General features: G+C 40.8%; 1 protein-coding gene across 1 annotated transcript; it reads right to left on the bottom strand.

Moving 5' to 3' along the window:
* Positions 1 to 3,455: 3,455 nt before the first annotated feature.
* On the bottom strand, positions 3,456 to 19,149 carry tmem229b (transmembrane protein 229B). The gene is made up of 2 exons (XM_006798787.3): positions 18,917 to 19,149; positions 3,456 to 6,832 (listed from the first exon to the last, which is right to left on the bottom strand). The coding sequence occupies exon 2, from the start codon at positions 6,778 to 6,780 to the stop codon at positions 6,184 to 6,186; it is 597 nt and encodes a 198-aa protein (XP_006798850.1). The 5' UTR covers positions 6,781 to 6,832; positions 18,917 to 19,149; the 3' UTR covers positions 3,456 to 6,183.
* Between the last annotated feature and the right edge of the window lie 530 nt (positions 19,150 to 19,679).

The following is a 19,679-nucleotide window of genomic DNA, read 5'->3' as shown; positions in this document are numbered from 1 at the left end:
CTCATAGAGACTCAGCTTAGTACCCTAATGTATTCTCTTAGGAGAGGACTGGGAGCGAGATCTTTTCCTCCTTCAGCCCCCAAAAAAGATGCTTGCCCAGAATCGGTGAGTGTATTTTAAAAGCTTGTTTAGCTATAAACACTGTAAGAATTTGGAATGGTACAAGCAAACAAAAATCAACCAAGAAGAGTTTTCGCCAAATCTTTGAGGAGGGCCTCAGTAGAGGTTGGAGAAACTTTAAGCCCATTTTCACATTCATACAAAATAGAACTAATAAACAGAGCTAAGTCAGACTTCATAATTTGCACCTATAAAGACTACTAGCCTGCTTAAGAGTTCTGATTTCTCTCCGGCAATGTAGTTTCAGTGAGGTCGAGCTGTTGAGGATATTCTACATTAATGCTTGGACTTTAATCCACTTCCTGTTAAGCAAACTCTAGACCTGACACAGAGAACAATGAAGTCACACAAGAAAAGCCCGGTGAAACTTAAGCTTAACAAAGTGCGGCGCACGCGCGCACACGAGCAACACGACACACTCACAAGACAGGTCTTAGATTCCCGCCTTAGGCAGCACACTCACAGGTTCTGAATGTCCTTATTTGGAGTGCGAGAGAGTGATTGGAAGAAGGGTGATGAAGCCACTTGCCGACAGTGCCGATTGAGGCAGGGCCACAGCAGCTTTGTGCCAATTAGTGCATTCGGGCGTGTGAAGAAGACAAACCCTCTTACAGGTAGGTAGGCATGGCTCTGCTGAAGGGCCCCAGGGCCAATTGAAACTCAAAGCCAATTGATTTGACCAGGCATGTTAATGACCCATATTCTCAGTAGCTGGTGCAAGGTGTGGTAGCAAGGAGGGAGGAGATGGAAAATTTTTTCTCTACTTCTCTTCTACAAACACAAATCTGTCAGCGCACCATCATGTAACTAAACAAACTCCAGTTTTATTATGCTTACATAAAATGCTGAAGTCAGAGCCTGTCATAAATAAATTACAGGTTAAAAACAAAGATGAGTGAAACCTTCATATTTGATGGGCAACTCGACTGCTATAAAATCCTACGAGTGTGCATCATGAAAAGTTACATTTTAAACCCATCTTTGTCCCGTTGCTTGGAAAGCACGGCCATAAAAACTGCCTACTCGACAACCTAATCTTTCAGCAGACTGATGACTCAGGATCAACCTGTGTCCTCAAGCTGTCTGTCCGCTCGCCTGTCGTTGTTGGTGAAAAAGAGCCATCGTGTGGTTAAAGAAGTGAGCTGCAGCTTGCTGTGAACACATGAAAAGTACCTGCTATAATATAAACACCTATAGGCCAGGGGTTTACACTTTATAAAGGCAACAGTGAAGATTTTTGGCAGTAATTCGAAGGATTGCTTGCATAATTAACCATGATCCTGATAACTGTGATAGAGGCATGCGCTCAGAAACACGGAGTGTATAATCTAGGTCACTGCAATTTACACTCTAAATAGGCTAAAAATACAGTATTAAAAACAATAATGCTATAAGACTAAGGTTCTGTGTTACAGCTGTGCAAATATAAATGTGTATAAAGTATATAAGGTACAATCAAAAAGGTTTGTTGATTTCAAATCAGCTTGAAAGTCAATATCTGGTATGATCTGTGACCATTATTCTTCCACACAGTCTGAACTCTCTTAGGCATTGTCGTTTCTTTTAGTAGTGTTCAGAAATAGTTCTCCAGGTGTTTTGTAGGATAATCAAAGTTGGCATTTTTCTAGATTCAACTAGAGAAATGTGAACAAATTGTATGTTTTTGCAACAGGCTGCAAGTACTAGTAGGTTGCTATGTTCTTAGGTGTAGACACAACACAGCTTTATGGTCCTGTTTTTATGCTTAAATGAGTCATAGGTCAGTGTTAAGTGGCTCAACAAACAAAAGGCATTCCTCTGAAAATGGTCAAGTACAACGACTGGACTAAAAATGAGTGAAAAGGAGTCCAAAGAAAAACTTCAAAAACCCTTTGGACAGCCTGAAGTTCCACTGAGTTGATGTGTGTTTAAGGTCTCTTAACTGTAGACTGTAGGCTTGTGCTTTGCCATGAAAAGTCGTTTTAATTTGAATGTTTGTTTTTTAAAAACTTTTCATCGCCTCACCTGTTTAATCATAACAACCTTGAAAAATGAAGAAAACCATGACAAATACCGGTCTCAGTCGTACGTGTTTCTTTGTTGCTAATTTGCATATAGTTGGTGTTTGGACATGTTAGCATGCTAAAGTTAGCATTCCGCTAACACGCCAGTAGTCTTATTAAAGCATCTCTTTGCTGTCTCTCTACAGCAGGTATAGCAGGTACAAAACCAAGAAGGTTTTCAACAGAATACTCACCCTTATTCTACAGATTTTGATGTATCCTGAAAAACTTTACTCATTCCGTGGATGGAAAATATTTTGCAAGATTAAAACTATATAAAAATAAAGAAAATGACAGAGAGGAGGAGGGATAGCAGATAGTGAATCAGGAAGTGAAGAGGATTAGTAAGGAGGGAAGCTATGAAGAGGATGAAAAACGGAAAGGTGGTTGACTCAAATGACATGCCTGTGGAGATATGGAGATTTCTGGGAGAGGGGGCAGTGGGCTTTTTAACCAGACTGTTTAAAACAATCTTAGAAAGTGAGATAATGTTTGAGAAATGGAGAAATACTGTACTGGTACAGAGTTTTTAAGAGTGAGATTATGTGCAGAGCTGCAATAACTACAGAGAGATAAAATTTATGATACCATGAAGCTATGGGAAAGAGTTACTGATGCTGAGGATGTTGACGGTGAAGTATAGAGGTCAGAATAAATTACACTGTGTCTTTGTGGATCTAGAGAAAGAATGTGATTGTGTCTGCTACAGTTTCAGATGTGACCCTGTGAAAATCTTCCTGAAGGAAAGCACTAGAACATGTAGTGTTACTCAATCACAGGGAAAGTTGCTCATCCCTTGAGGATATGAGCATTTTTGTAAAGCACGTTTGATGGCCTGCTCTGTGATTTCGCATAAGCAGCAATTAGCTCGATGTTAAGAAGTCAAATGTTCAAACAAAGACTTACACCTGCTTAATCTCGAACTGCAGATGTTTTCCAACACTGAAGGGGGGTTTTAATGTGTGAGCTGTTTGCCCCCCCAAAAAAACTTTTATATAAGTTTGTTTTATCTTCAAACTGTATGGATGTAAAACAACTAATTTCATTATCCTATTTACTTTTAATTCTGGGTCTTTAGCCAAGCAGGAGAAAAGATTTAGTTGTGTTACTTTTCAGGAGTAGCCATGACCTGATCCAGAGGGAAATCTCTGCTGTGAGCTACTGTACAGATATTCATTGTACCCCAAGGATGAAATCTGAAGAATCTAGAGTTGTCTTTGAGTGAAATGTGGGTAAATGTATACATTTAAGAAAAAAGGTTCCATACAAACAAATATCAAGATCCAATAAATATATTTAATCCCAGCAACTGATAAATCATACATGAACAAAAAACAAAATGATTGATATACAGTACAGTGATTTCACTAAAAACCTGTACATTTCTCTCTTTTTTTTTGTTTGTTTCTTTAAAGCAACTGTTGCAGTGCATGGGGGGCTAATAATCAGCAGGTTAAAATCTGAGTTTGACGAGATAATTTTTGCACTTGCACATGCACACTGGAGGTAAAAATACCAGAGTATCAACTTTAACACACTTTACATGCACACACAGAGACAGTGTCTCTGCACAACACCCTATGCACACTCAGCACGCCTTCATTCACATATTGCAGAGAATACACTTGCATTTTTTGTAATTTCTTCCGTTAAAGCAGTAGTACTAATTAGCTGCATACCATATTGTAGTTCATTGGATTTTAAAGAGAAGTTAAACATAGCTGGGGCATAGATTATATTGCTTTTAAGCCTTTTGAGTCACATATGAAATAAACGTGTTAAAGTTAGATAAAAATGCCATGGGGTTAAAACCACAACATGTTTTTTGTTTTTTTCACAAGTTTTTCTTTACACATTATAGTTTCCATTGTAGCATAATAAAAGTTGTTTTCAGTGTATCCACCGGGTGGCAGCACTTCATCCCAGCTTAGAGAGACAGTGAAGGGAAGCCACTGCATTTCAGTGACGCAACACAGATGAAGGTCACCGTTTTACAGAGTCCATCAGTTTCTAATAACTGCTCAAGTCTAAGTTGATCAAGCACAGTGTGTCTTTCCTGTAGAACATATACTTTTCAGCAATCACATTCTATATGACATGCTATCAGTATATGCTATCAGTCCTCCAGTACATTGAAATCAAAGTGAAGTGTCTTACCTCTTTTACATTTAAACAGTTAGCACCACATAGAAAGAATGCCATCGCTTCCTGCATATGTAGGCAAGTGTATGCACTTCTTGATCCTTCTACCTCTAATTCTACCATTATTCTGTGTGGGTTACCTGCTTTTAAGACATGAATGTTAAAAAGTGTCAGAGTTTTGAGCATTTTAACCTAGTTGCGCTGATAATACGGCTCCACTGATGCACTCTGCCTCACATGGAAACATCCAGCGTAATACCAAAGAGGTCAAATTACACATCATGAATTTATAAAACACATGAGCAACTAATTCCATTTTAGCTGAAAAGTGAGTGTTTCTTCAGTAAATTATTAACAAATTCTGCTGTGCACTTCCTCTCCTTCACTTAAGTCGGCAACAAAAACAACGGGGACAGAAATGGAAACCTAAAGACCAATAATTTGATGACTCTTTGTAAATAAAAATCCATCCATGAGATTCTCCGTTCACAGGCTTCACTTATTCAGCAAACATATTCATACGTGTGCACTGTAACTGGACAGGAAGGAGTATTGTGTTCCAGTGAATGACAATTACATACATACATGAGGCATGTGTTGCCTCGACAACATTAAAGCAAACAAAATGCAGACAGCGAGCCGTGTGCACGTTTTTGAACAGCACATTACCAAGAAGCTTTGTGCTTTATGCTGATGGTCGTGACTCGTAACCATGACAGCAGAAAGGCGTCCCTGCATTTAAGCCATCATATAAGCTTGCAGACACCTACAGTCACACACAGTGGCGGAGAAGCTGCCATGCAAGGCCATGACTTGCTCAACGGGAGCAGTTTGGGTATCAACGTCTCACTCAAGGACACTTCATCATGCAGTCAGGAGACAACAGGCAATCAACCCTGATAGCTGGTGGACCAGCTCCACCTTCCGAGCTACTGTCATTAACACACAAGCAGCAGACTGATTGTGGAGACACACAGTATGGCTGCTGAATGAGCTCTGTAAAAAAAATGTCACATTATATTGGAAGACAATTTTTTCATGCATTGTTTTTGTTTTTTGTTTTTTAGGCATTGTGGGTATTCTCTAACTGCAGAGAAACATTCGTCGTGACGTAAGCTGACAGATGGCGCATTGCTTCCTGGGTGGATGGTATACTCTCAAAGGTGTGGAATACAAGTATTTTATTTTGAAAGTTCAGTCACTGCTAACCAGCTCAATCAGGCAAGCACTATATTGTGTATTGATACCAGCAGGCGGTGTCCTGTCACACGCAAAAGCTCCTTATTTTTAGCTGTGAATGACCTTTCAAAATAAAATGCTGGTATACAGTACCTTTAAGGATCCTTTTGTAGCTACATTACTACAGTACTTTGAATAATACTAAAGGACAATATGTACATTTTAAAAAGGACATTTCACAACCAAGCTACTTTTTACTATGATTTCTACACAGCAAGCATTCTGCTTTAATATAGACTGATGTGCCCCTGAAAAATATTAATAATGTATTTGTTTGTGAATTAATTCCTCCACGGGATAATCACACATACTCTTTGCAACAGTAGTTCTTTTACCCAAACACTGTGGGACAGGAGAGAGAGCCCTGATCTCCTTAAGGTCAAGCCCACATGGAAATGGGTGGTGCGTTATGAAATGCAGCAAACACAGCAGCATGTAGTTAACGGTACTCCTGTGTTAACAGTGTGTGATTTGGGCATTTAAAGCCCCAGTTAGGTGTTTGTTGTCTGGCTGTCTGCATACCAGCCCAGTCTGCACAGCTGTGTGTCTTCATCTCACACAGCTGAGGGGTAGGACTGCTTATGAAAAGGAGGGTCGGATTGAGCTGGTTTGGATTGTGTCATTCTATCAATTCCGTGATTCATTCTGCTTTAAGGTAGCCATTAGAATTATTTCCCATCCCTCTGCTCCTCTCTCTCCTTCTCCCACCCCCCACAGTTCCTCCATTCCCTCGGCCACTCCCAGCATCAGATTGATGGTTTGACCAACCATCCTCGGGCCCTTCATGAAAGCGCAGCCTCAGCGTTTTGCGGATGACGAGGCGCTCCACAATGAAGGATGCGCAGAACCAGGGCACTGCGTACTCAGCCGTGATCAGTCCCATGAAGTTGTAGCGGAACTCAGAGTAGTCCCAAGGGCAGGCGTTGAATTGGCGCAGCAGCAGCCCCGTACCAAACTCCCACAGGTAGGTCCATAAAGTGTAGATGATGCAGCGCAGCAGCACGGGGCAGCGACCGCGCAGCTTTAGGTACATCTGCTCCACAATGAGGATGCAGGTGCCATAGATGAAGAGCGCCCATACACTGGTCACGCCAGGGAACTTCCAGTTGCAGTTGACCACAAACTCCCAGGCTGCAGTAAACATCACCTCGCAGAAGTAACCATGGATGGCGTACAGGTACCAGCGTGACAGCGCTGTCAGAGGAACGGGAGCCTCTGGGGTTTCCAATGTCACCATCCTTCCTCCTCTCGCCTTCACACAGACTTTACTGTAGCAAAAAAACAAGGATCTGAAGGAAAAGGAGAGAAAGAAAGAGGCAGAAAGATGACAAGCAGGCAACAAGACACTGGTCAGGATACATATTAATTCTAACAATTTTCAAGTTGTAATCTTTAGATTGTATTTATAGTTGGCATTCGTTCTGCTATAGTTATTCAATGTATTAACATCCATTTCTCGTTTTTATTGTTAGTGTCTCTTTCCATCATATCAGAGCTGTACTGACTTTTTGATCATGCAAACGTCAAGGTACGCAGGTTTTTGTGTAGGAAGGAGGAAAATCAGTCGACTGGAGCAGTGGAACTATTGAGGAGTGAAGATTTGGACATTAATTAAAACAAGAGCGAAATGTGAAAGTGCAAATTGTCCAGGACAGAAACAGCTGCATAAAACTGATAACACAACTTCAGCTCTGCACAGACAGCATGCTAACACAAAGGTAGCAAAGAAGCATGCAGACTCTGGTCCAGCATCCAGAGCCTGTTCTTCAGTTGGTAACAAAGGCAGCGATATCAGGCATGTGACCATTTCTATCTGCACATATTTTGAAAGTAGAATCGCTTTGAAAACTCTTTAGGCTTGTTTTCAAATTTGCTTTGTTTTTGTTCGTTTTGCGTTTATATTTAAAAACTAAAAAAGATCTTGTGTGTCCTCTTTAGGATAGAGATGCAATGGTGTGTGGGGCTGTAGCCTCAGGTTTATGTTGCTAACTGATAATTATGTGATAATGTATTTCAAGTAATATAATAATCAGTGTAACACATTATTTTCTCAGGCAAGTAATTACATAGTAATTACAGTAATTTGTAATATACTACAGGGTTTCTTTTTAGTGAAATTCCAACCCTGGGTGTGTTGAAAACTATTCACACATGTGTCTCCTGTACTGTTTGACTTTCTACATTCACACCTATTTTTCATTGCAACTTGACTACAGTGTGCAGGTAAGACAGCAGGGATTATATTGTTTTTCAGTTTCCTTTTCATTTGTTTATAAACTTGTCTGCACTCTTTATGAGTTTGGCCCCCAAAGAAACTCTATCAGTATCTTACTGGAGAGTCTGAAAACAACATACAACAACAAACATACATTACTTTTCCTGATTTTAAATATTACAGCTCCTGCCAACTTCTGAAGTAGTGATGACACAAGTGTAAGCTGTCTGGGGTCTACAGCTATTTGCTGTTATCTTTATTAACAACAGTTTGCCAGGACTGTAATCTTGGATTACAACTTTAATTGTAAATGGTACCAAGCCATAGGTCAATTAAGGACAAGGTGATGAAATACTGTACTGACATCAGGAAGATTAAATTAGAGACTAGAGGACTGCAGAGCACTTAAACTCTACGCCCTTCCCTCAGCTGATGCTATTTACTGAGTGACTGCGGGTGTTTCTTATGTAAGGTATAGCTTCATCATCTGACTACCTACATCATGTGCTCTTTTTCTAAATCCTGCAGCTTGACACACACACGCAGGCTTTGGTATCAGGTATCAGAAGGCCCACGCAGGGCTAGATCCTTCCTTTATTTAAACACTGCATGTCCAATAAAAAAAACACACAAAAGGAAAACAGCTCCATACTGGCAGGTTCAAGGACTACATAGTTTATAAGACCACTGTGTGTATATATCATCTGCTATACAATGTTTCCAGAGGAAACTGTGTCATAGTGGCAGTTATTATACAATAGCTCATAACCGGTCTGTTAAATACAAGCTCTGAGAGAGGTTAGGAGTACAAAAGCTGGTTTGAAGAACAAAAGCTGATTTTTTGGGGCTATTTATTCCTTCAAAGGTTTGCTGGGGCCCAGAGTGAGTCCCTGGGGATTAGCACATTTCTCCCAAACGAGAAACAAGGGTTTCATGTGAGGAACTGGGCCACAGCGATGGACCAACTGACCTCCCTAAACCCTTTATACCATCTTTTTGTGGCTCCCTGGGAAATACTCTCCTTCTCATCCCTTCCAGCATGACTGGGTCAGCCAATAGTTGTCAAATATTGTGAGCATAAGCTTTAGCCTTTTGCAAGAACTGGTTCCCATTAAAGGGTTTACTGCATCAGAACAGCTCCTTGTGACCTTTATGAAAATAATCAAGTAAATTTCCCTTTAGCGCCTAAAAGATGAGGACATTAATGAAATCTTAGCACTTATCCTTAAAGTGGAAAAAACACTGAAAATTCAACACATTCTCACGTTCAGGGTTCTGAAATGACACTGAACTATCGAACATGTAGCGAGTGAATGGTGCTGATGGGTATATGTTATTTGGATGGAGCCAGGCTAGCAGGTTCCACTTCTTTCTACTCTTTGTGCTGAGTATGCTGACTTGATTCAAGCTTAAGCCGTATAGCAGGGGTGGGCAACTCCAGGCCTCGAGGGCCGGTGTCCTGCAGGTTTTAGATGTATCCTTGATCCAACACAGCTGATTCAAACGGCTAAATGACCTCCTCAACATGTCCTGAAGTTCTCTAGAGGCCTGGTAACGAACTGATCATGTGATTCAGGTGTGCTGACCCAAGGTGATATCTAAAACCTGCAGGACACCGGCACTCGAGGCCTGGAGTTGCCCACCTCTGCCATATAGTCTGTGATCAGACATGAGTCGTATGGATCTTCTAATCTCACTCTCAACTTTACCAAAATGTTAAATGTACAGTGCTATGTTGCACTGTATTCACAGACTATGTGTGCAGGATTGGAGATGACCACTTGGTCTGAAAAATGCACCATTGCCCAAGTGCACAAACTTGCATTATTTTTAATAACCAGCAGGGGGCAATACCTGCAGATGAAGCCTATGATAATAGGCTTCCTAATGCTATATTGACTTACTTTCTCAGTAGAGCAGACAGGGGTAAGGTGAGAGCAAGATGAGTATGCCTGCTATCTGTCTCCTTCCAAGAGAAACGAGACAGATAGTCCATGGCGCCACCTATACCTGACACATGACCCAGTTTACTTTCCATGTAATTTACAGCTTTTCCTTCTGAAACACTTCAAAACAAAAGTCATCCTTCAGCAGTGGGTTAAATACCTGTATACATATAGTGGTTAGCTTAATGCATTTTATTCATAGCATCACGTAGTGTAATCAGGCTCTCATGAACCTATATCCAAAGAGGATTTAAAACCAATTCTGCGTGAGATGACCAAATCACAAAAGTGTGTATATATATATATATATATATATATATATATATATATATATATATATATATATATATATATATATATATATATATATATATATATATATATATATATATATATATATATCCCACTGTGGCTAAAGCACATGCCCATGTTTTCTCTGTATCCTCTGTATTATTGTAGGGCCTTTAAACTAAAATATAACACACCTTGTTGCGATTTGGCGCTATATAAATAAAACTGAATTAAATTGAAATGAATTATTCTACTGTCAAGAGGATGAGGGAACATTCAGTAAAGATGCTGTTATTAAGAAACCTTGACTTTCTGGTCTGAATACATTAGAACTTATAAAAAAAATATGATAGCACTAATCTTTACCATTGGTGACTGATTTTTATTGGATTTAAGATTTGTGGCCACTGCTGATACCTTTAAAAAGAAGCTTAAGACCCACTTTTGCAGGCTTGCTTTTATTTAGTTTGATCTATTTATGCCATTTATACCATACATGGGGGAACCTGGATACTAAGGTTTATTGATGATTGCGCGTATAAGTAGCAGGATGAATTCTGTGTGTAGATTTAGCCAAATGCTGCAAAACTGATCAGACTGTGCTTCACTGGGCAAATAAATAATGACTCAAAGCAAAGTGCAAAAAGCAACATAAGTTTGCAACTTGTCCATTGGCTCTGGGCTTCAGTTTCTCAGTTGATCCCCCTCCCACTTATGGTAGGGGGGAAATAAAGAACAAGGCTGTGGTGATGGTCAAAATGTTGAACTGAAAATGGCCTTAAAATAGTTCACAAACTAATAAGCTTCCCATTCTCACTCGAGTATCACATGCCTTAATTCGATTCCCACACTTTCTTCTTTCAGTTCAGTTCCCCCTTCTCTCTTTTTTTTTTTTTTTTTGCTTCACTGACAGCAGTCTCATGCCCACTAAGCCGCTAATGACGAAAAATATGTGAGACGACATTCAGCCGTCTAACCCTGGACTTTGTGCCAACGGGCCTATAGATATATTCGGGGGTGAAAGAAAAGGCTTAAAATGATTAGTAGAGTAGTGGAGCAAACATGACTTGCTCTTAGCTTTATCTAAAAAGAAATCATTTTCATTGAAAGTACTGAAAATATGTGGGTTGTTTCTTTCTCTTCAGTAGGTTCCTGTCTCTTGGAAATATATAACAGGGGCCTTAATATTATCAGACTCGCTGAAATATTCAGCCGCCCAACCCGCATTTTAAAGTGTTAACACAAAGATAAGATTACAATGGAAATCTCTCTGATTGTTTACTGTGCAATACTTGCTTATGCAGTTTCGTAATAGTGCAATCCTTTTTCTTTGTTTTTTGTACCATATTGTGATGAACGTGGGTAACATCCTCATCCACCTTCACTACCTCTGCTCCATGTAGCCTCGCTGTTACACCTGCCTACCGCTAATTCACACACAGCTTCTACCGAGCTTGATTTCTCACACTTGCACATACTTCTCTGCCACCCCTGACTTCCTCATGCAGTACCACAGTTCCTCTCTTGACATCCTATCTTATGCGTTCTCTAGGAAGCATACGATGGCGCCCTCTCATCAGTGTGTCATTTGGCACACCATGGAAAAAATACGGCAAAGAATACCCAGGACTTTCGAGTAGCTATAACGATATATCAGATGAGAATGGGACAACATTCCCTCCCAGAAGTCCTACAACTGGTCTCTTCAGTTCGCAGATGCTTATGTTGAAACGAGAAAGAAAAATGAGATGTTACACAAATATGGCCTAACCTTTGTGAGACATGTTGCTGTCATCAAATTCAAAATGAGCTAGTATTTTTTTTTTCCTCAAAAGCTTTTCTGGAATTGAAAACATTAAACTATGACATGAAAAAAAATGTATTTGGTTCAATCTTTTGTTACTTTGTTAATTTGAATCAATTTTAAATTTGGTGTCTGGTATCCCTAAAATCGCAGGGAGGTTGTTTTATTATATGTTGAATGTTAACACTGGACACCACAGACATTGCTACCTGACCTTTTTGCTCCATTTTTGCTTTTTTAGGCAAACAGTGGGGGGGCTGATGGGAAATCGGGGGAGAGGTACTGGCGATGACACATACAATGCTCCCTTGCTGGTTGATGTGATTACATTGTCAGCATCTTAAAAGCTGACAGGACACCTCTGCTCCCTCCTTTAAATGTGTGTGCGTGTAGGCATATCTATTGACTTGTTGCCTCAGCATGACACAGTTCACACGCTGGGTGCTATTTGATTCTGCTGCTGTTGCAGTCGTTGTAGGATATCGCCCACCAACCCGCAACCCCAGCGGTTCTCTCATCGGGCCAAAGTATTGACCAGCAGGACTCTTTCCAGCTCCTGCTGCTGGGACCCGCATCGCCGTTGCACTCTATTGAGCCCCGCGACGGGACATCACAGTCTGATGGTGATCAGAATGGCAGATGTGATGGAGCTGCCCGCTTTGTAAACCTCAGTATGACCATGGGGAGACACAACACAGGCAGGGTGCTCTCTGAACTGAAAGAGGGGGAAGTGTAACCACAGATTAAGAGGGGTTAAGAGGACACGAGGGTAAACACCAGCTATGTGTGAGCTTTTAAATGAAAAAAAGCTGAGGGGCTGGTTGAAAACAAGGGTGTCAAGTCTCTGAGATGCATCTCTTGACAGCAGTGAAAAAACAGAAGAACGGCACAAATAAAACACACCAAATCAGAATTCAGCCAAAGTCAATTTAAAAAAGAAAAGATACACACAGATACCTTTACATTACTAACAGTATGCTGACAGCTGTGAACTCTGACACCATATCAGAAACACACCACGTTGCAGCACAGGATAATCCCTTCATGCACTATATATCTCCCCGTGGCACGGATCCCAGGCCTATGCAGACTTTTAGAAGGTCACTTTTTGAAGGCTGCAGTGGAGTGTATAGAAACCAGCAATATCCATTGCAGCTAAGCGTCAGTCACCAAGGTGACCTAACCACTGCTTCATCTCCACTGATGGAAACAGCACTGCAGGCGACATGCCCTTGATGTAATCAACTTGAAAATACTGACGCTTTAAAGCAAATGTATTTATGTTTTGTGCCTTCTTCTGCTGAAATCCACCAGTCAGAATTGCAATGAGCACACATGATTAGCCACTGGTGCTAAAAATCCAAACAAGTTCCAGCTTCTTAAGTGAGATTTTCGAAATGATTATTAACCCGTTAATTCCCCCAAGAGTGTACAGAATGCTGCTAGTTCTATGACTGGGAATCTGTTGACCATTAGCTGATCCTGGTCAATACTGCTTTTTTAGAAGCATGATGAGCAAGCGGCAAGAAGTGTGTGTTTAACAGGGCCTACGTAAAAATGTCGGATAAGAGTTAGGGGTGCAAGAAGGGGGATGGGAAAACCTACCGAGGTATCGCAAAATAAACTGATCCCAAATGATTCTCGATTAACCCTGAAACAACAAACTGTCACTCTCCTAAATATCACATCTACCTTTTCTGTAAGATGAAGCAAATAAAAGTTCCAATACACCAAAACACGCTCAACAAGCCACATCTATATGGACTGGTCTATTTACAGCTGATCCCAGTGCCTGCACTTAAAAGGCAGGGTATAAAACCTGGCAACAGTAAGACACGGGAATGTGATAAGCATTTAAATGTGAGGATGTACACTATCCTACAGTCTTGAAGGAATTCATCATGATGGCCAGTCACACAAAGATAGAAGTGTTTTTTCTGTAATGCAAAAAAAAACAAAAAATGTGAAAACTGTGCAAATCCTTGGCCAGTCACTACTTTCCAACCTGATTTCCATGTCGTTGCATTTTGTGTATATGGCTATTTTCTAATTTCTTTCCACTGTGATGCACTTTGCATTGTATTTATGTGTATCATCAATGAAGGTTATGCATCTGCATGACATCCAAGAATCATCGCCTCCATGGCCAGTTGTAGGTATAACATTACTGTAACCACATTATATTTATTTTCTTTTATTATGTAATCCGTTGTAATCACATTACAATTACCAATCAAGCAGTTGTGTTTTTTTACATGTGATGCATCATCTTTTAAGTGATCTGAACAGTGAGCTTTTCCCCCTCTTCGCTTGAACTGGAATTAAAAAAAATACAAAATAAAAAACTGTAGCTGAGACATTCACAACCTCTGAGGAGTGGAGAGATATGAACATTACTTTTATTAAAGGAAGAGTGCTTTTTCTCTTTTTTGCCAGTCTCATAAAACTATTCGATATTGTTAGCGCAACAGTAATGCTTTTCAAGCATCTGTGACTATACTGGGAGACAGGTCTGTGATATATACATTTCTATAGCAACGCCATGCATGTACGTTCCCTAGTGCCCACAACAGCAAGACAAGCCCGGGCATTTGAGAGGAAGAGCCTCAAGTGCAGCCTCATCCGGAGCTACTTCAACAACTGTTGCTGCTAAAGGTGAAAACCACAAACTTGTTTCACCACTTGAGGCGAAAAAGTACAAACAGGCTGCAGAGGAGATATTAACAGCTGGTGATGTGTGGTCCAAAAGTCAACAAAAGACTCAAATGAGCATTGCTGGAGCACTTCATATGACAGGAAGAGCAAACAGCGGATGGAACTTATTGATGCAGTGACCGAGGGCTTTAAGGAGGTGGTTTAAAAGCTCGACCCAGGCTACACCATCCCAGGTAGAGAGGGTGTCTCAGTTTTATTATGTGGCAGTATTGTCTGGACAAGTTGCAAGGTTAAGTTGGTTGAGCTGTTAAGTTTAAAGTGATTTTTCATACTCATACTAACACTACCGAGGCTACATTTGACTTGTGCTGTGGCACTGCTCTTGCAGTACAATCCTGCTGCTGCCACCTTGTTTTTCAATAGATTCACAGTTCAAATTAGGAAGTATGTCAATGACAGTAGTCACTGGAAAAGAAGGATGGAAACTGTCCTTTTTGGTTTCCTGAAAGCTGCAAGCATCAACAAAACACTCTTTTTTTCTATCAACGTAGATAGAAATTAGTCCTCAGAAATATTATTAATGCTAATTTTCTACAAATATGACTTAATTCTGAGGCTATTTTACCAACCTTTATTAGGAATATCATGAAACCTTGTTGTTCTTTATTCTTCACTGTACACCACTGACGTAAACTGTATATATAAACAGACGACAGAAGATCGTTATTCTAAGAATCCTTATGAGACGGTCATACTTGCTTCTCCATTTGTTTTATGTATAAGGCAGGAAATTTTCATTAGAATCTGCGATAGGGGAATGTTTGTATTTTGGTCTGAAAACTGTTGATAAACTAACCCTTTCCACTATCAACACAACCTTGGTGCTTTGGTTAGAGGAGGTATACTGATGGATGTCACCTTTAAGTTAGCGCTATCTTTGGCAAAACATTTTATTCCAGTCTCTGGATTTCACACTATCCATGATATATATTAGAAACAAATGAAAACAGATAGAATTAGGAGACAATGATACCTCGATGCTAAAGACAAAGACACACTTCTCCCTCCTTCCTTCACAGCATCCCCCTAATTCCAGAGATTCCCCAGGGGCACGTAAAGTATCCGAGATGCTGATAGAGCGGGAGAGACGCCACGAGGACTAAAAGCCTGGACACAGCAGTGCCAACGGAGGCTCATATAACTTTATAGTAGGCATTCTTTCTATATCTGCAAGGTGAAAGCCTGAACAAAACAAACAGAGCGGTGGGGGAGGAGTGCACTCAATAAACCGAGTGGCATGAACGCTGAAGGGTTCATTCTCACTGATAGAAACAAATATACCTGATTACCTCTCAATGACCTGATGAAGACTGCGATGAAGACTTTATTACACAAATCAGGTATTACTCAGATTTGTTGATAGAAAACTTTTTTTAAAGAAGAAAAGGTGTTTTTTTCTATATGAGGATGTTTGGTTGCTGCAGTGTTTAGATATGTCTCCAGGGTCGCCTCTTTAAGTTATAGTCCCTGAAATTCATTAAATTGACAGTTACATTCTCGATTATATAAGCTCACAGTTATTCTGAATGGTCACACATAAAACGGGAACACAGAGTGCAGACTCTCCTGTAAAAGCACTTGCAGTGTTTCATTCAGTTGTACTCCTGGAAAGTGACAGAAATAGCTGAGGAGCGTCATGAATGAAACAGGAGAGCCTGACAAGAGGAGTGACTTCAACTCTTTACTGCTTTCTCAGCTCATGCGGTGACGTGGGATTTCCAAAGTTATCTGGCAATCAACGCGCAGTGCAGAGGAAGCGTACTCTGCGCTGCTGGTAGGAATAACATTACGGAGAATGATGTCTAAAGATAAGTGTGTTCGGGTATCCCGGAGGATGGAAATGCACTGGGTTGCTTTCTGTATAGTTAAACTGCAAGTCCTTCTGTCATACTTCTTCTCTGCCAGCCTATATGTCAGTTTATCATTGTTCCTTATTACCCAATAAATATCTTATGAATCACCCTTCACAATCCCCAAAATACTCTCATATTGTTTTCACAACCTTCCTCCAATCACACTCATTCCAGCTCTTGAGCTTTTTGCAATTTAGTGAGAGGCCCTAAGATATTGGAGCTAAGCCCTCTATCCAGGGTAGCATAGGGGTCATGGACCATAGATTAGAAATCGTGGAGCAGCTGTAAAGAAAGCAGGAGATTTACTGCATCATGCTGCAATGGAGAGTAATGTCTCTAATGGAGGGGTGCAGACGCATGTTAATCTTCTATCAGACAGCTTCGTAATCAATCTTTGACAGCGCATAATTGAGATTGGTCTCGGTGCACAGGTTTTAGAAGGGAAGAGATCTTTGAAAAACAAAAGAAGCTGAGTGCTGGACTGGCACCCGCTCTGATCAGAGTTTAATACTTGGGTTTTTTTAAACCATAAACTCCATAAATCAAGATGTATCCAATAATGATAAACATGACACTAATGTGCTTAGTCCAGAACACAAAGACAACTTAATGGAAACGCACATTTTTCATCAGCATATACCAAAGTGCATAAGTGCAAATACAGAATGCCTTGCTCCTCTTTTGTGCATGTATTATAGATGCCTCTACGTGGATGTAATTTGCGATCGATATCTTCAGTTCTCTTGCTCAATGGTGATTGCTTTTAACTAATTGAAGACTTTTAACGCAACCCTAAAAATATAAACTTACACTTACCGGCCACATCATTAGGTATATCTGTTCAACCGTTCCTAAACACAAATATCCAATCAGTCATCACACGACAGCAACAATGGAAGTAGACATGGTCAAGATGATCTTTTGAAGTTCAAAGTGAGTATCAGAATGGGGAAGAAAGGTGATTTTGAACATGGTTGTTGATGCCAGTATTTCAGAAACGGTTCGTCTATTTTTCTGCGCAACCATCTCTGGGGTTTACAGTGACAGTTGTAGGAAAAAGAGAAAATATCCAGTGAACAGCAGTTCTCAAATAACCCCTGTAGCAGAAGATCACACCAGCGGCCACTTTGGCCAGCTAAGAACATTAAACGAAGGCTAAAGTTTGCACAGGCTCACCAAAACTGGACAACAGAAGGCTGGAAACTGCTGCCTGGTCTGATGAGTGTTCATTTCTGCTAAGACATTTACATGGTAGGCTCAGGATTCACGGAAACAACACGAAAGCATGGATCCATCCTGCTTCGTGGATGACCAGTGGAAAAAATATAAAGTGAAACTAGGTTAAATGAACTTTACTGTGTGGTGAAAATGACAACAACAACAAAAAGGCTGACACTGTTGTGCTGGTGTTGACTGAAATTCACTTTTTTTATTGTCTTTAAAAAATGTGGGGCTGTGAAGTTTCCTTCGTGTCTTAAAAAGCCTGATAAGTCAAGAGGTTAGCAATTCACATATGTGTATGAAGACAGGTAACAGGTCCATTTGTACAGCTACGTTAATTTAGATGCCCACACGCTGATAAATGCAGTTTTTTCAAGCATTTGCATTTCTATTAACGGGTCATTTGGGGGAATCCTCACTGTGAAATCTAGTGAATGGCTTATAAATAGGTCCAAAATGTCAATAGAGTCAGTGCAAAAGGCTGAGGCGGAATATAGGCTACAGAGGCAGCAGCAGCAGCAGGGATTATCTCACCCCAAATGATAGTGAACTGCAGGCCTTACATGGAATAAATCAATGAGGGATTTTGAAAATCCAAACCCCATATGGCACCGTGTTTCTGTAAAAACACATCCTACAGTGTGACCATGATCCAGAAGAGAAGTCATGACAGAAAAAAATCGCTTGTCTACTTGTAATTAGATGTCCAAAGTCATCTTATCCTGTCCCTGGAAAACTACGGGCCACTGCGCAGGCCCGGCTGCCGAGACTCGCTGCAGCATCACGCCTCCTTCCTACTGAGCAGTGCGGTATGGTTATCCTTGACAAATAATAATTAAAAAGGCCAGATTCAAAACAGAGAAGGTTTGAAAACACTTGCTTTCCTCTGACAAAGCCTAAGCGTAATGAAAAAGACACACTTATACGCGCAGGCTGCTTTTATAATGCGCTCATGTACGCTTACATATCCTTATTTTAACAGGTGCAACAGCCTAACTGTGCGCAAAACATGTTAAGTGATGACCGGTTCGACCAGTTTCGACACAGGATGTCCAGCTGTTTTTTCCAGCCTCGGTGTACTAAATTTGCGGCACGGTTAACAGAAACGCGGCTGCACAACTATCAACTTGCAAGGAAACACTCATTAGTAACAAGCGGGTGAAATTCCCACGGTTGGATACATCACGAAAACCTGCAAAATAATAACTGTGGAGCCTCACGAATACTTGTTTTGATCATGGCTATTCCTCCTAAATCCTAACATGTTGGCTACATGTCGCTGAGCTCCAGCACACCGACGTGAATCATCGTCTGTGCATTTCGTTTACCTTTCGGCTGAGCTCTGCGGTGTCCCTCAGCACACAAGCCGGACGATCAAATGCATCTCCCCCGGCGAGATTGTCCTGGTTGACTCGGTGTCCGCTTCCAACCGCTCATCTGCTGTCCCCGGCTTCTCCTCCACGGTGTCTCTACTGTCCGATGAAAATTGACACATTTTACTTCACTGCAGCAGCAGCGGCACCAGCAGCACATGCTCAGACAGACTCACGCAGTTCTTGCATCTTTTGGTTAACCGTTTCTGCACCGGAGCTCAGCGTGTGCGAGGCTTCAGGTTGTTTATTATTGGGCTGAAAGTCAGGTGGAAGCCCTCTCATTCAGGTAATGTAGTGTGAAGTCACAGGACGGAAGAAAACCATACACACACGCCCAGTTGGACAATGAATGGCCTACTTTAACAATTTAACTGTGTTAACCTCATGTAAACAACACAGGTAAAGACTTTTATGAAGGAATAGTTCCGCAAACACTGACTTGGAATAATAGATCGACATTTCCGAGGCTAGTTTAGTCCTGACTTTCACTGAAGTTGGATTAAAAGTTTTAAATGCAGTTTTGTTTTTGATATCCATACCCTGGCAAAATACACGCTTTTATGCTTGCAGACCATGTTCAAATCCTACATTATAGCAGGTCTCACTATTATCTTATAAAAACCTCCTTCCTTTTCACTGTTGCTGCTATCTGTCTGTCACAAATTATGCTTGACAGTAGTCTCCACCCTGTCTGCACTCACTTCTACACCTCTCTTCT

This window comes from Neolamprologus brichardi, chromosome 19 (genome assembly GCF_056152115.1).
Source record: "Neolamprologus brichardi isolate AB-2024 chromosome 19, ASM5615211v1, whole genome shotgun sequence".
Taxonomy (NCBI): Eukaryota; Metazoa; Chordata; class Actinopteri; order Cichliformes; family Cichlidae; genus Neolamprologus; species Neolamprologus brichardi.
This window is presented reverse-complemented; position numbering and strand designations above follow the sequence as displayed.

What these genes read in the sequence shown, in the direction of transcription:
- tmem229b (XM_006798787.3), bottom strand. Translation starts at nt 6,780, where the DNA reads ATGGTGACATTGGAAACCCCAGAGGCTCCCGTTCCTCTGACAGCGCTG.